The 14860-nt window shown below is 38.6% G+C and overlaps 1 protein-coding gene across 1 annotated transcript in view; it reads left to right on the top strand.

The window, feature by feature from the left end:
* Window positions 1–12845, top strand: part of ACTN2 (actinin alpha 2) — a 69695-nt gene extending 56850 nt beyond the window's left edge. The window contains exons 16-21 of the mRNA XM_082049076.1: window positions 223–357; window positions 845–1024; window positions 1378–1524; window positions 9028–9093; window positions 9979–10137; window positions 11505–12845. Of these exons, the coding sequence (XP_081905202.1) occupies window positions 223–357; window positions 845–1024; window positions 1378–1524; window positions 9028–9093; window positions 9979–10137; window positions 11505–11663 (846 nt within the window). The 3' untranslated portion in view covers window positions 11664–12845. The remainder of the gene's footprint in view (window positions 1–222; window positions 358–844; window positions 1025–1377; window positions 1525–9027; window positions 9094–9978; window positions 10138–11504) is intronic.
* The last annotated feature ends 2015 nt before the right edge of the window (window positions 12846–14860 follow it).

Here is a 14860-nt window from a genome sequence, read left to right as displayed (position 1 = left end):
CCACGTCAGTGTCTCTGGTCAGGCTGCCCAAGACCACGTTAGCAATTTCTTATGTTACCAAGGAATCAGTAAATAAAATAGTGATCATATTTCTGGCTTTTCCTTCTGATACCAGCCTTCAGATCAGTAATAAAAATTAGTAACTGTAGACTTATTTGTTCCATTTGTCCTTATACTATTCAGTTGTTCCTGCTCACACTTAGTGCTTTCCCACTGTAACAGGTGAAGCAGCTGGTGCCTCAGAGGGATCAATCCTTGCAGGAGGAACTAGCCCGCCAGCATGCCAACGAGCGCCTGCGTCGCCAGTTTGCTGCTCAGGCCAATGTCATTGGGCCATGGATCCAGACCAAGATGGAAGTGAGTGTCAGACCGTCATGCAGAAGCTGATGAACAAAGTGTTTTATATTTTTTGATCTGTGCTTTATATACAGAATAACAGCAATTTCCATGGTAGTTCACCAGCTGTTTGATCTTGAAGAATTTAGCACCTGTGAAGATGATTTTTAAAACTGTGGAAGTGTGTACAAGTGGTATCTTGATGGTGAGCAGGAAATGTAGCTTTGAAAAATCAGTCGCTAAACAGTCACTATTTGGCTTCTGTTTTCTGTAAAGGAAAGATACCAGAATCACTAGGATCTCAATACTGATCCCAGAAATAAATGTGCCACATTTCTTTCAAAATACGTTTTCTACAGTAAAACTTATCATCTCCACTGTAGGGAAGTTTCTTTACTGCTGCTTCTTAATACAAAAATATTACATATTTATGTGAACGTTGGTCGAATTAGCAAATCTGAAGATTAAATTCTGCGGGGCGGGTGTGTGTCTTTGTTTCTTTTGACAGGAAATTGCCCGCAGCTCTATTGAAATGACAGGGCCTTTGGAGGACCAGATGAATCAGCTGAAGCAATATGAGCACAATATCATTAATTATAAACACAACATTGACAAACTGGAAGGAGATCACCAACTTATACAAGAAGCCCTGGTGTTTGACAACAAGCACACCAACTATACTATGGAGGTAGCCATTTACTCCCTTTTGTGCTTGTTAGTTTATTCTGCCATAGAATTATCTGCCCTGATCTGAAGACAGTGCAACATAGGATGGACTTTGACAGACTTCCTAATAATCTCATAGGACTTGTTTTATTTAACTTATTTTTAATTTAATGAAGAAGCACCCATTTAGAAACCAGTTGTGTATTTTTCTGAAGGCAGTTTTTATTTTTAAGGGTACTTCGTAGCAATATAGCGTTAGTGGAATGGAAAAGGTATCACATAAATATTTAGAACTGATTTTTCCTTGTTGTACTTTTTATACTCTTAGAAAAATATATTTGATTCTTTAATAAATCAGTATTTTCTCTCTCATAGCACATCCGTGTTGGATGGGAGCTCCTACTTACCACCATTGCTCGAACTATCAATGAGGTTGAGACTCAGATCCTCACAAGAGATGCCAAGGGTATCACCCAGGAACAAATGAATGACTTCAGAGCATCCTTCAATCATTTTGACAGGGTACAGTACTCCTGCTTTTTCTCAACTAGTGATATTTATTGTTTGCAAAAAGCAAGTTTCTTTCCATTCCAAATGTAAACCTTTTAAAAAACTGCAAATGCAGTAGCAATGGGCTCTTTTAAAATAAGAAAAAAAGCCCAACCAACAGTTAACAATGAATTTATAGCCTTATGAAATAGTATCATACAGATAGGATAAAGATTGATTTGCATTCTTTAAACGTAACGCAAAGTTATAGTTCTGCTAATACAATTGAGTCTTTGTTCAAATAACAGAGAGAACTGGATAAATCTGTGTTTTGGAAAACAATGTGCCCTTTATTTTGAGGCAGTGCAGCATGTTCTGTGCATTTGCCAGTGGCTTCCAATTTAGCTGTAATCTGGATTACAGTGTTGGGTGTTTTTTGTTTCTTTCTTTGAATCACAACTTGTTTCCCTAGAAATAGACTTGTAGGGAATACAGCTGGGGCACTGATAGCTGTCCAGGAAAATCTTTTCATTTTCTGGCTCTATTTGGGAAATAAGAGGCTGTTTTTTTTCAGTTATCTAATCATGGATGAAGAAAAAAGTAGGAATGAACACACTATTGTGAAGAAACTTAACTCACTTCTTCTTTGAGTTATGTAGTATTCATGGATAGAGGGTTAAAAAGGTAGCTATTAATAGACACAATAGCAAAATGCATGCAGACAGGGATCTGACATTCCCAGTTGGAAAACCATCTGTACATGACTTAGCTCTGCTGGCTCTGTGCTGACATGAACCCACCTTCAAAATCAAATTCACATTTCAAATACTGAAAAAAGATTACTGTAATATAGCACCAGGCTGTTGTCTTTTTCCCAGTACAGATTCCTGTAGTTAGCAGACTGTGTTAACCCCTGACTTATATCCTGTTACCACATGAGTCGACTCCTTCAAATCATTTCAGGCTATAGCAAAATGCCACTTTCTTCTTACTGACCTCTTGTTTGTCCAACTCTACACAAAACGGTTGTTCACACCTGGACTTATACTCAATGTGTATTGGATGCTGACAGTCATAGTTTGCTAAATATTCTTTAGAATATCCCTAATTGTTTAGAAAGAAAAGCAGAATTGCCAAACCTCTGCTTTTTGAAGAAAAACACAAGCTTAGGAAAGGTTAGCTACACAGGAACCAGGAACAGATTTTATGAAAAATCTTAATGTGATTCTAGTGCAGCATAGTTCCTTTTTGTATTTTCTAAGGAAGCAGAAGATAACATCACAGAAGCAGAGATAAATTTCCTGCGGTGGAAGGATGTAGCATACTAAATAGCTTTCCCAATGCACTGGAGCAGACAACTGACCAATTAGAGCTATTAAAAGCAGACAGAGTACCAGGCCTTGATAAATTACACACCAGTATTTGAGAGACCCTGTTAAGGGAAACCAGAGACTTTGCACAAAGATTTGACAGCTCCCTAAAGATGAGGAAGCAAGGTGACTGTATCCTAGTCTATCTGACACTAGATGGCGATTTCTAGCATCCCTGTACATTTGTAGTTCATAGATGAGTTTTCTGCTACACTCTCAGCAAGGCTGGTTCAGTGGCTGAGGAGATACTATGGGCATCTCTTGGCGCCTCAGAAGGTCTTGAAGGGCAAAGCTAACTCCTACACCAACCAGCCTTACTGTTACGGATCTTTAGGCTTTACAGATATAGTAACGCTTGGAGTTACTGAAGGCTACAATAGAGCAAGGCATTAGAAAAGGCTATATGGCCTAGAAGAGAACGCTCATGTCACATTACTGCAGGCCTGTTGGAGATAGGCTGTGACAATAATGTGCCACACAGAAGTGCTTCCCAGCTCCTATCCCTGGCTTCTCCTTGCTTCAGGCAGTGTCCCTTCTGCTCTTGCTTCCATTGCAGGAAGCCTGAGTGTCTGAGTCAGAAGTGGAAGGAAATAGATGATGACAGTTTCTATGGCCTCAACAACCTGGGACTGGACTGCAAGTTCAGCTGCAGACTGTATCTTCTGCCATGATAGATGTAATCCAAAGGCCTTAAAAAAGAGGTCTGTAAGGATCATCACAGAAAGGTTTGGGTTGGAAGGGACCTCTGGAGTTCATCTAGTTCAACCCACCTGCTAAAGCAGGTTCACCTAGCGTAGATTGCACAGGAATGTGTCCAGGCAGGTATTCTGCGATTCTGTAATCCAAAGGCCTTAAAAAAGAGGTCTGGCATGACCATGTTAAGGGAAGGACCATTTTGTGTATGCCCCCTTTAGTATACTCTTTACATGAGACATAGGAAATCAGCCTAGGAGTAATTTTGAACTCACACAGTGCAGCAATTATGTTCTGAGTAGCATAATGACAGTTAAAGAAAGCAAGAAGGTAAGATCTAATACTAGTCAGCCGTCAAGCCAGGCTTTCTGCAGGGGACAGATAATAGAAACACTGATAAAAGAAAAGCTTTTACTGATTAAATTACACTGTAATTTAATGGACAGATGTGACTCAATCTACACAGGCTAGAAAGAGACATTGAACAAACATGTTTGAGAGAGACAGGTTTGTTTTTCATTTTTATTTACTTTGTATGGCCTTGTACACTCGAATATTTAGTGTTGGTGAATAAAGGAAATCCAGGGTGCTCCAGAGTTACTTCAGGGTACACGAGATAATGAAGATTCTAAACTTGGAATTTAGATAGAGAGGGCAGTAATGGATTCTTTTACGGTCTTGATCACTTTAAATAGAAATTAAGATGAAACTGGATCATCTGAATATAACCACCAACATAAAAAACACTGGGTTCTCCACGTCACATGGAATTAGCAGTATATGTAATAATTTTGTTGCACTTAGCAACATTTCTGAATGCCTGACACAGTTTAAAAATTCACTGAAAGAATGGATTGCAGTTCACAATGATGAATAGCCAGAAAAGATCTGGGAAAGTTAATACTGTCCCTGATGAGTAGGCTTTAAATACATAAGTACAACAGAATAATTTATGCATGCTATAGTTCTGACTTTTGTGGCATTTCTCCAGTTTAAGACATCTTTTAATATTTGACTCTTTGTGTGTGTTGAGGATGTCTGCAAAGTACTAACATGCAGAATAGGTCCCTTCCCCATTTTAAAGAATGTATTTTGGTACACACAAACCTAACAACTTTTTTATAGAGTGCTTCTAAAAACAACTTCATTTGGTGATAACTGAGGAAGGAACCCCTATCTTCTTCGCCAGGAAGAATATATGAAAAGATAAAAAACTTACCGTTTATAATCCATTATAGGGCTTCATTCTGCAGCTGTTAGTCCTTTGAAAAAGCTAAATAATTGGGTGAATTGTTTTAAATGGCTTCTACATCCTGAATATTTGAAAGAAAGCTATTTAGGTATTTTATAGGGTTTTTTTTTCAGGGGCCACATGCCCCTGATTCTCAAGCTGCACTGAGTAAGTGGGCACCATGCAAATAACAATTACAAGGGCAGGAAGAGTTGTGTTTCTTTCAGTGCATCCACCAGCAGAGATGTGCTAGCACAGCAAGCGTGACAAGGCATGTGGTGAAGATGCTGCATCTCCCTCGGGACAAGTGGGCCACAGCTGGCCATGTACACACACTGGTACCCCAAAGGTTATTCCTGAGGGTGCTGCTGCTTACACACTACTCCTTGCTGGAGGCTGTGCCTGAAGGCACAGTCTAGTTGTAGGTATAAATATAAATCTTTAGCAGTGCTGGTATATTTCCTTCCTTAATGTGACGGCATAGAGGGAAGGAAAAAAAATAAAAGAGAAAGTGGGACACAATGTCTGAATCACAAAAGCAGTTTAGAACTGTTTGAAATGGTGCATAGCTCAACTATGGTATGCAGACAAATTGGGACACCAACACAAATGTGTTGTTAGTCACTGGTTTTGAAGTCTTTTTATGCAAGGATTCCTTTTTCAGATTCAGTATAGTTAGTAAATTCTAAATAAGATTGTGAAGTATGTGGTAAAAGATCTGCAGCTGCTCTGCATGTAATATCTTAATGGCTGTTAATATATTCTGCTATCAATTTTTGTGCAAACTACAGATTTTAAGTAAGAGCTCTGCATGCAGAGCAATAGCATCATACCACCCATATTTTACTAACAGAAAAACAACAGCTCCCTATTAAAGAAAGCACATGATCAGGCTTGTGCAGGTCAATTAACATTCAGGAAACTCAAGGACGTCTTTAAGAATGTATTGCTTTGACTGAGAACCTCATTTATTTTATAAGGCCACATATGAATCACGAGGGAAAAGGAAAAGGTTTCTGGGGACTAATAATGAAACATGGAAAGGTATTTCAGTGTTATACTTTGTATTGGCAGGAAGAGATTAACAAGGCAAAGTTATTTATATGCTTTAAAAAACTAATTTCAGTGCTTAATGTTGGTCTGCAAACAACACAAATAAATACAAAGAACCATTTCCCAAGCCCTTGCTTGGGCTTGATCCATGCATTAATTGCAAAATACCATTGTGTCCCATGGAACTCTGATATACTGCAAAGATGCCTTTTTAGGCCATATATGATGCAAATTTTTAAAAATCACTACAAGAATGTAAGAACCTGTTATAGCACATAGCACAACTGCTTGGACCCTCAGTGGGGAGTCCCACTTTACCAGATGATGGTGATGAGCTCCAGCACACCCATTGCACTCATCTCCTAAAGAAAATGTTTTCTTGGTAGATGTGCTGGTCTTTCTCCCATCTGCCCTTTGCTACCTGTTGCACGACTGCCGCTGCCGGGTGTAGTGGTTAGGGAGGGAGCTCATGCACATACTGATCACCCAGCCCCTGGTGTGGTCACATAGCTAATAGCCCTCTACCAACACCAGATAGAGGAGGAGGGACAGGATTTGGCTCTTAGGTGCCATTTTTATGTATTTTTGTTTGCAGTCACACAGTAATATCTTTAGTTTTAGAAAGACGGTAAAATGAGCTGACTTTACTCCTGGTGTGACCTGCCATATGCTGTCTCCAGGGTGGTTTTGGAGAGTTTCACGCCAGACTTAGATTAACATTTTCAGAATAATAAAGTAAATACTTTTTAATGCCTTATAACAGGAATTATCCTATAAAATAGAGATGCTAAAGGAAAAAACTTCACTGTGATTATGGCTTTTAACTAAATGCTGCTCCAGATTTGCAGCTTTGCTTTATCTCTCATCATAGACTGTTCACTGTTATTTTTCATCTTCCCTTTATGGAGCTGGTGGAGGCTGATGCAGTGGGAGTTAATATAATAACAGCAGGAAATATCAAAAATGCATGGAGTGATGAACTTAGTAAAGCACCACTTCATCCTTTTAATATATTAAATAAACCCAGTGCATTTGTTAAAACTCCTGTAATTTTAATTATGCATAATTATCTAGAAAATTTAAAAAATAAATTATTCATCCAGCAGGCAAATATGTAGCAGACAGACAACCTTGGATCTTCTCCAAAGTGTCAGTCTGTAAAATCAATATGGGTAATAATTTTTCATTTTGGAACATATCTTTAATTGTATACATGTTGACTCAATCTGAAGGACACCTCTGATAGGACACATTTAGTATGAACAGGAAGAAAAGTTGTTGTTAAGAACTTAGTATGAATCTCTTGACCTGCAAAATGGAAAATAATATTGGTTCAAAACAATGATCCAGTTTGATATGGTGTTACTAGAAGCGATTTAACCTGGAATTCATTGGGGCTTTTTAAAAATCAGTTTTCAAAGCAAAACCTTGCTGTATAGATTATTAAAGAAGACACAACTGAAACCCAAGTTATGTCAGTTATAAATTTATTTTGGATCTAGACAAGAAATAAATTGTTTTGTGCTTCTCCTCTCTTTTGAGGTATGCGTATTCTGTTGTTAAATAATGTTATCAGATCAAGAGTGAAGTAACAGTAATTCAGAGGGGAAAAACTTTCTGCCCAGGTTCAGTGATCTTTTTACTACATCTCACATACACTGTATGACAATAGAAAATGAAGGAAGCAAATGGCAGTTCAACAGAATATAAGCTGCCTTATTAGCAAAAATGTTAAAAGAACACCTAGAGAGGAAGCACAGTTTTAACTCTGTAGTTGAGGTAAGCACCTTTTTCCACTACAAAAACTGAAAGCATGAAACTGCAAAAGTTGTACATTTTTAAGTAACTCATTGTAATATGATGTTGACATTACATTTCCATGAAGTTCTATAAAAACATGGTTCTTAATACAAGAGTAGAATGTTCTTAACTAACCTGATCTTTGATTTTTCTTTCTTTCACCTTCCAAAATGCATGACGTGTGATGGGATGCTAGGATGAATCTGACAATCTACACTCTGATGAATTTAAAGCCTGCCTCATCAGTCTAGGACAGGTTGGAAATGACCGGCAGGTAGAGGAAACTGATATTGTTCTGTTTTCAGATAGACCAATATAATAATAGCCAAAGAGACTGTGGGTTTAAACTCCAAGATATTGGTCATGCTTTGAAAATATCCTGCTGCTGGGAAGACAACTGGATTAGATGGACTGTCAGCATCCCTTGGAACCATATTTTTATATGCATTTTTCAAAGATTTGTCAGGTTGTTTCTTTTACATGGTTTGAGAAGTTTTATTTGGACTAAATAACTATAGGGAGCCCCTATGCTGCTTGCACTCTTGCTAATTTTCATTTCCTTGGACTCAACACAAGCTCTCTACTGATATAGGATGACACAATGCTCTCCAAACCCCTACATTATATCACAACACCAAGGAAAAGTTTATTTACCTTTTTACTATCATGCCATTTAATGTTTACTCAGCTCTGACCAAGGAATGCCACAGATACGTTATTGCCTGGAAAATGAGCAACTGCCTTTTAAACAAGGTCTTCAACTGACCTCCTTCTAAGACTTGCAAGTCCCATCCTTTAAGCCAGTATGCGCATCTCTGTGCTGTAGTCCAGGTCTTGACAGCCTGCAGTCAGAAGGAAAATCCCTGTACTTTTTTCCCATATGTCAGCAGACAGCTCTCACAGTGTACATAGCTTAGCCTTGGAATATTTGAAATAGTCAGTGATACACTATTTTCAGACTATTTTAAACTATACTTTAAGTCACTACAGCAGCCCATGCAGAACCTTTCAAAGACACTTCATATCAGGGAGGGAGCTTGTGCATCTCCTGAGTTTGACTGGTTCAATAACAAAGTTTTTTCCTTGCCCTTCTCTTTGTCTTCTCTGTTTGTGTTCTCTGTATTCTTGTCTCTTTCACCTCCTCCTCTCCCTTATCACTCCCCTGATTTTACTTTTCATGGTGAAAATGTCTGTTTTGTGTGTGTAATATGTTAGTTACTTCTTCCTCCTTTAAAACTGATGATGATTCTGGTTACCCGCTTGGGCAATATCAATGAATACTGTTCATACACTGGATCCAATATGGTCAAAACTCGTCATCTCCTTGGAAATCACCTTGGATTCTTCAAACCTTCCATTCCATATTCCTTGCATTGTTTTGGTCAATAGAGGAAGAATGGATTGATGGACCACGATGATTTCAGAGCTTGCTTAATTTCAATGGGTTATGATTTGGTATGAATTTTAAGAAACAATGGCAAATGATTCTGCTTATAGCTTATAACATTAACCATAGCAACACTAAAGCTTATTTAAATCGAGAGAATACTAATAATATAATTTGCACTAGAGATACTAGTTTATTTTTTCTTTGCTTTTTCTCTATTTTCAAATGGTTAAAAAGGAAGTTAAAAGTAAAACTGAACACTTGAAAGACATATTCTGTGGTCTGCTGCATTGCTCTTTGAATTAAGGAAATTTTAAAAGTTGAAATTAACAGTTATCAAATGATTTGTTTTTTCTTTCTCCTTTTTTATCTGCATGAGTTTGATGCTGTTTAAGTCTCATAAACTAGCCTTGGGGGTTGCATTTGCTTCACTTATTTATTCTAAAAAACTGTCCCCTCAAATTCACCCTTTTTTGTAGAAAAAAGGATTAGTCTTAGTTGAACTGTCCTATATTTGGCATGAAACTTTCAGAATTATTTCCCTTTTTAGTTCAGTGGGTCTACAAGTACACTGCTTTTTGGGCTGTTGTTTTACCTGCCTGTGTGGTATCTAAATTACAATGGTTTTAGGATGGGGTGACTAATGAAGTGTTAAGTTAAAACAAGTAAAACAGGCATTGAGGGAGGGTGGAAGTGGGAGGAAGTTGCAGGAAGTCAATTGAAAGATACATACTATATATTTAGGACATTTTTCAAAAGCATTGAGTCCTTTCTACAAAAGGGGGCTGGGCATTTAAGTTCCCAGATTTCATTGACTCTGACATTTATGTTCTGAAGTCAGGAAGATGCTTTAAAGACTTTTTAAACACTGGTCCTGCTGGTTCATGAGAGACACAGGCTGTTGGTGATTGATATTATGGTGACCATTTTTTTTGTTTCGGATTCTGTGAAAGGGTGAAGCTGAGTTTGCCCGAATCATGTCTCTGGTTGACCCCAATGGGCAAGGAACTGTCACTTTCCAGTCCTTCATTGACTTCATGACCAGAGAAACGGCAGATACAGACACGGCTGAGCAAGTGATAGCTTCCTTCAGAATCCTGGCTTCGGATAAGGTCAGTCATCGTGCTGCTGGGTGTAAGGATTCAGTAGCTCTCCTGTTTAGCCCTTCTTTGCTGAAAGTCTTATGCAAGCCTTTTAGTAGTAACAGTGAAGCTTTGTTTTCAGTTTGTAAGACTTCAGAGAAAGTGCTTGCCTTTTCTTCTTGTTTGGAACTACAACTCTTAGCTGCAATGGGTGCAGAATTCAAGGCTTCGTCTGTTTACCCTCGTATCACAAAGAGCCAACATAAAATTAGACATCTTAGACAAGGCTTAGACAGTTTGTCTGTATAATGGATAAATTATACATCAAATTATTTCCACACGACAGCCTTGATTAGAGGGAAAGTCATTCTGCCTTTCATGCCGTTGTCTGGATGTTTCAATGCAGAGTTTGGCCCTCTGGAACACAGCCTGGGCAATTGCACAAGTCTACACTTAATTGCAAGCTGGGTTGTGACCTGACAGCTCATTCAACAGGGCAATGCAATGTGATGTATCCCTATCATAGAAGGAGCAAGATGAGGAGACCTCCTCTTGTTACTGGGTGCCTGGGGAAGCTCCTCAATTTGGCATCCTTTCCTCCTCATAGCCAGATCCACTGGCGAGTGAGTGCTGTATAAAGATGAAAAGGAGAATAATGGCAACTCAAGAATTTCTGGAGGAGTCAATGCCATAAACAGTGCTGCCAGGAAACCAATCCTGTGCTATGGAGAAAGGAGAGATCACAGCAGTACAGGTCTATTGGCCCAAGCTCGCTCTATTGATTTTCTCATTCTGGCTGTTTGTATTGATTTTGTGATCTCATTTACTGTGGAGCACATTTTGAATTCCTGACATGTTTTTAATGGGAATTCATGTGGAAGATGAAAGCCCAGGCCTCAAGAAGAAATAGTTTTCATTACATGGCTATTTTAAATAATATCAAGTCTGTTAACAGACGGTATACTTCATATCATAAATGCAAACCATTAAAAGCAATAACGCATGTTCCATTACAAATATATTAGGACCTTGAAACTAACAGGATCTGTTAGTTGTGTCTGTCCTGTCACTGCAGAAGGGGCAGCAGTGCACTGTAGACACTGTCTCGCTGGCCATGGGTGAGCTGTATCACTAACAGTCTACCCATGGCTGCACAGTGCTCAGTAGCTAACATACACAGTCACATATTCTGAGACTGGACTTCGCCCTAATGAATTTGTTGGTAGCATTGTCCCCTTCAACTCATTGTTAGGGATGGAATTTACCAAGGAAAATATTTTGTCACAGGAAAATAGGCAGAGTATCTGAGTTTATTAGTCACAGCTACAGAAAATAAATATATTTTGTTGTCTTTGAAGAATACATACTGAATTTCTTAATCCTTTCCCCCCTCACAGCCTTATATCCTGGCCGATGAGTTACGTCGAGAGCTGCCTCCTGAGCAGGCTGAGTACTGCATCAAGAGAATGCCTCCATACACGGGCCCAGGGTCTGTTCCTGGGGCTCTGGATTACACCTCTTTTTCGTCAGCACTGTATGGAGAGAGTGACCTCTGATTCTGTAATTGGCTGTATTCATGGTAGATACTAAAAATACCCACCTCATTGCCCAGATTGCTTCTCAAAAGCTTTGACAAGCTGATTTAAAAATGAGTTTTACAAATACAGTAGGTACTGTCAGCATAAAGTGCTAGTAACTAAAGTAACTAGTGTATATTAAAGTGTGCAGCACGCTATATCTCTGCATTGTTGGTTTTAGGTTGTCTGTCCTATACAATGCTAGCATATATTAAAAAATTGCAAGATATAAAAAAATATCAATTCAGAAAAGAGAGTGTAAAACCTAAGAACACTGAAACTCACAAAATACTTCTCCATTTTCAAAATATTTCAATGCCATATGTGCTTCTTTTACAATGTTCATAAAACTATGTTAGAAGTCATGCTTTTTTCTTTCGTAGAACAATATTATTTTCCTCTAATGACTTCTGATTTTGTATGCTTTTATTGGTGGAATTTAATAAAATTTTAAAATGCAGTTTTTCAGGGAAGAAATGTATCAACCAAGTAAACTACTCAATTACAAACATAATCCAAAATGCTATGGTTTTGTCTCTTAAAGACAGTTTTCTCTTATCATGAAGAACTGTAATATAGGGGGGGAAGGTGAAAAGCTGATTAAATTGCAGGTTTAGAGTTCTATAAGCAGTACTTTTCTTTTAAGCCTTTAACTTTTACAGCTGAGTAAGTACAACTTTTATAACTAGAAATAATAAGAAAACTAATTTCATGTGAGCTGTTTTGAAGCCCTCATTCTTGTCTGTGTTGGACAGTCTTTGTTTCTCAGTATAAGAAAGCCAGTCCCTTGTTGTATTAGTGGGCAACATTCATCTCTATCCTGCACAATGGAAAAACCCATCTGAGCAAACGTAGTGTGGTTGTCTTGCAGCTTTAACTGTTCAGTGCTCAAATTACAGTTTGTCTTGACTCCTACTGGATCAGAGGCAGTTCTGTCTTTATTATGCTCCTGTGCGCTAGTTGTTTTACTGTTTTTTTTTTCCATCTTGAGAAATGAGAGAGAAGTAAAAGCAGTAACTTTTTTACTTGAATCCTACCGACACTGAGGAAATGCAATGTAATCAAACAAAGCCATTTACAAATGGTGCAGTAAGCTGTGCAGCCCAGTGCTATTAAAGCAATGATGTGCCTATTAAATAAAGTCTGCTTTTCAAAACCTTACGAGACTCTTTCATTGGCAATCATCTAGTGTTTCCCTCTTAAGAAACGGAAACATTTCTGAACATTAAAGGTTTCAGTCTGCTAAAAGTTCAAACAAGTATGTCATGCATTTCTATACACTATGTTTGCATGAGCTACAGGCGCTACGTGCTGGAGGGACACGTTCAGCCCCATGAAGGGAGATGGAGCTCAGAATGAGTGGGTCAGACTTTCCATTTAAGTCACCTGAGCACAGATGTCCATAGCTTACTAGACTCATAGCTTAGATCGATTTCATTGAGACTTAGGCACTAATGCTTTTGGGGATGTTGGCCTTAATATTTCTGTATCTTTCTTTTTCCTCGTGCAAAAAAGCAGATGTTAGGTGTGCAGTGATGCTTTCACTGGCCTTCGCTTTGAAGTCTCTGAATGGGAAGCATTAAAAAATCCATGTGTGGTTTCAGTCCTAAAGCAGACATCGTGCCGGTAAGGTGCATGTGGGGGGAGCAGTCTCAAAACAATCCCAGAGGAGACAGACAATGACCCAATACCTCTTCCTCCTCCACCTTGTGTATAAAGGCCAGCAGAGGACCTGGAGAAATACTAGGGCTAGAATCACATGTACAGCGCATGTGCAGCCTCGCACACAGCTGCTGCCGCCACCGCTGATCCTGACATGGTGCAATGCCGTGTCTATTTTTGCAATGACAGTCCCTGTACAAACTATGTCAGGAAGCTCTGCCTTAAAGCAATGGCATTTCCACGTAAATGGCTGCTGGGCAGGCTGAATCCTTTTAGAAAATAAATCTGTGTATCTCTCATTGTCACCATTTAATGAAACTGGGAGAATAAACCATTGAGCTTCCAAACATGACACAAACCCAAAATCTAGATTAAATAAGTAAACAGTGTTATTTTATCCTGAAGTGGGTAAAATTCAAGGTTTTTAAAATATTCAGTGGTCAAGTTCCAGGTCAATGGGTTTGACGGATTTTCTTCTCCTCTAGGGCTCCATTTTTAGCAGCTGGCATCTATATTTTTCATAGAATCACTCCATTCACACTGGGAATTGATGCTTTCAGTGGCATTTTCTGTCTATGCCATTCTGGCAGCAAAGTAGTTTTACAATAAAAGAAACCACGCCATAACTGAGCCCAAGGTAATGTATGTGCCCATCAAGGTTCAGTAGATGAAGGTACCATATTTTGATGATCATGTGAATGAAGGCTATAGAATAAATTAGAATGAAAAAAGACAATAAGGTTTGAAGTTGCTTTAATGACTGTAATACAGATGTCTTCTGTGACTTTACATGGATACAGCAGTTCTTTGAAAACTTCCTGCCAAGATAATCCTGATTTTGTAGTAATTTTTTTCTGTCAGTGATCTTCAGAAAGGTGCTGATGCATGCAGAAAACAGTGTTGTCAGCTCTGCGCTGCCTTCATACTTCCTTTCATCATATACAGTTTCCAGAACTAATTCTTTTTTCACCTGCTGGCCACAAAAGGTGTGGACTAGAGCTGCTCCTAGCAGCATGTATTTTCATCAGAACATCCTGTTGTTCAGTTTGCCCACTTCTTGGAGGGGACCACTTGCCTTTACACATGTTGTTCCTAGTGTCCGTAGAGGTTATCCCAGACACAAGTGGTCTCAATGAAGGAGGAAAATAGCTCCTGCTAGCAGCTGGATTTGGATGATAAGCAGTTTCCTTTTTTGACTTAAATGGCTTGTGGTTGAGAGTAATTCTGTTAAGGAAGTAATGGATTGTTGCTAATATATGAACAGGCACTTAGGAGCATGCATCAGTAATCATGTCAGTATTTTTTGGTGTGCTTCTACAAACAGTTTCACTAATATTTAGATGAGAAAATAATACTTAGATAAGAGGTGACACTTCTTTGAAGAACATTCATCACTTTATTTTGCCAAATCCAAGTCCTTGGTCCTCATCTTCTTCAGTGGAACTGTGCCTCTTGGTGGCATATGGAGTTCTAGACTTTTAAGAGAGGAACAAGACTGAGGTCATTCTTCAAGA

Source organism: Streptopelia decaocto (assembly GCF_964273445.1).
Source record: "Streptopelia decaocto genome assembly, chromosome: 3".
Lineage (NCBI taxonomy): Eukaryota > Metazoa > Chordata > Aves > Columbiformes > Columbidae > Streptopelia > Streptopelia decaocto.
The sequence above is the reverse complement of the archived record's forward strand: the minus strand, read 5'-3'. Positions and strand labels throughout refer to the sequence as shown.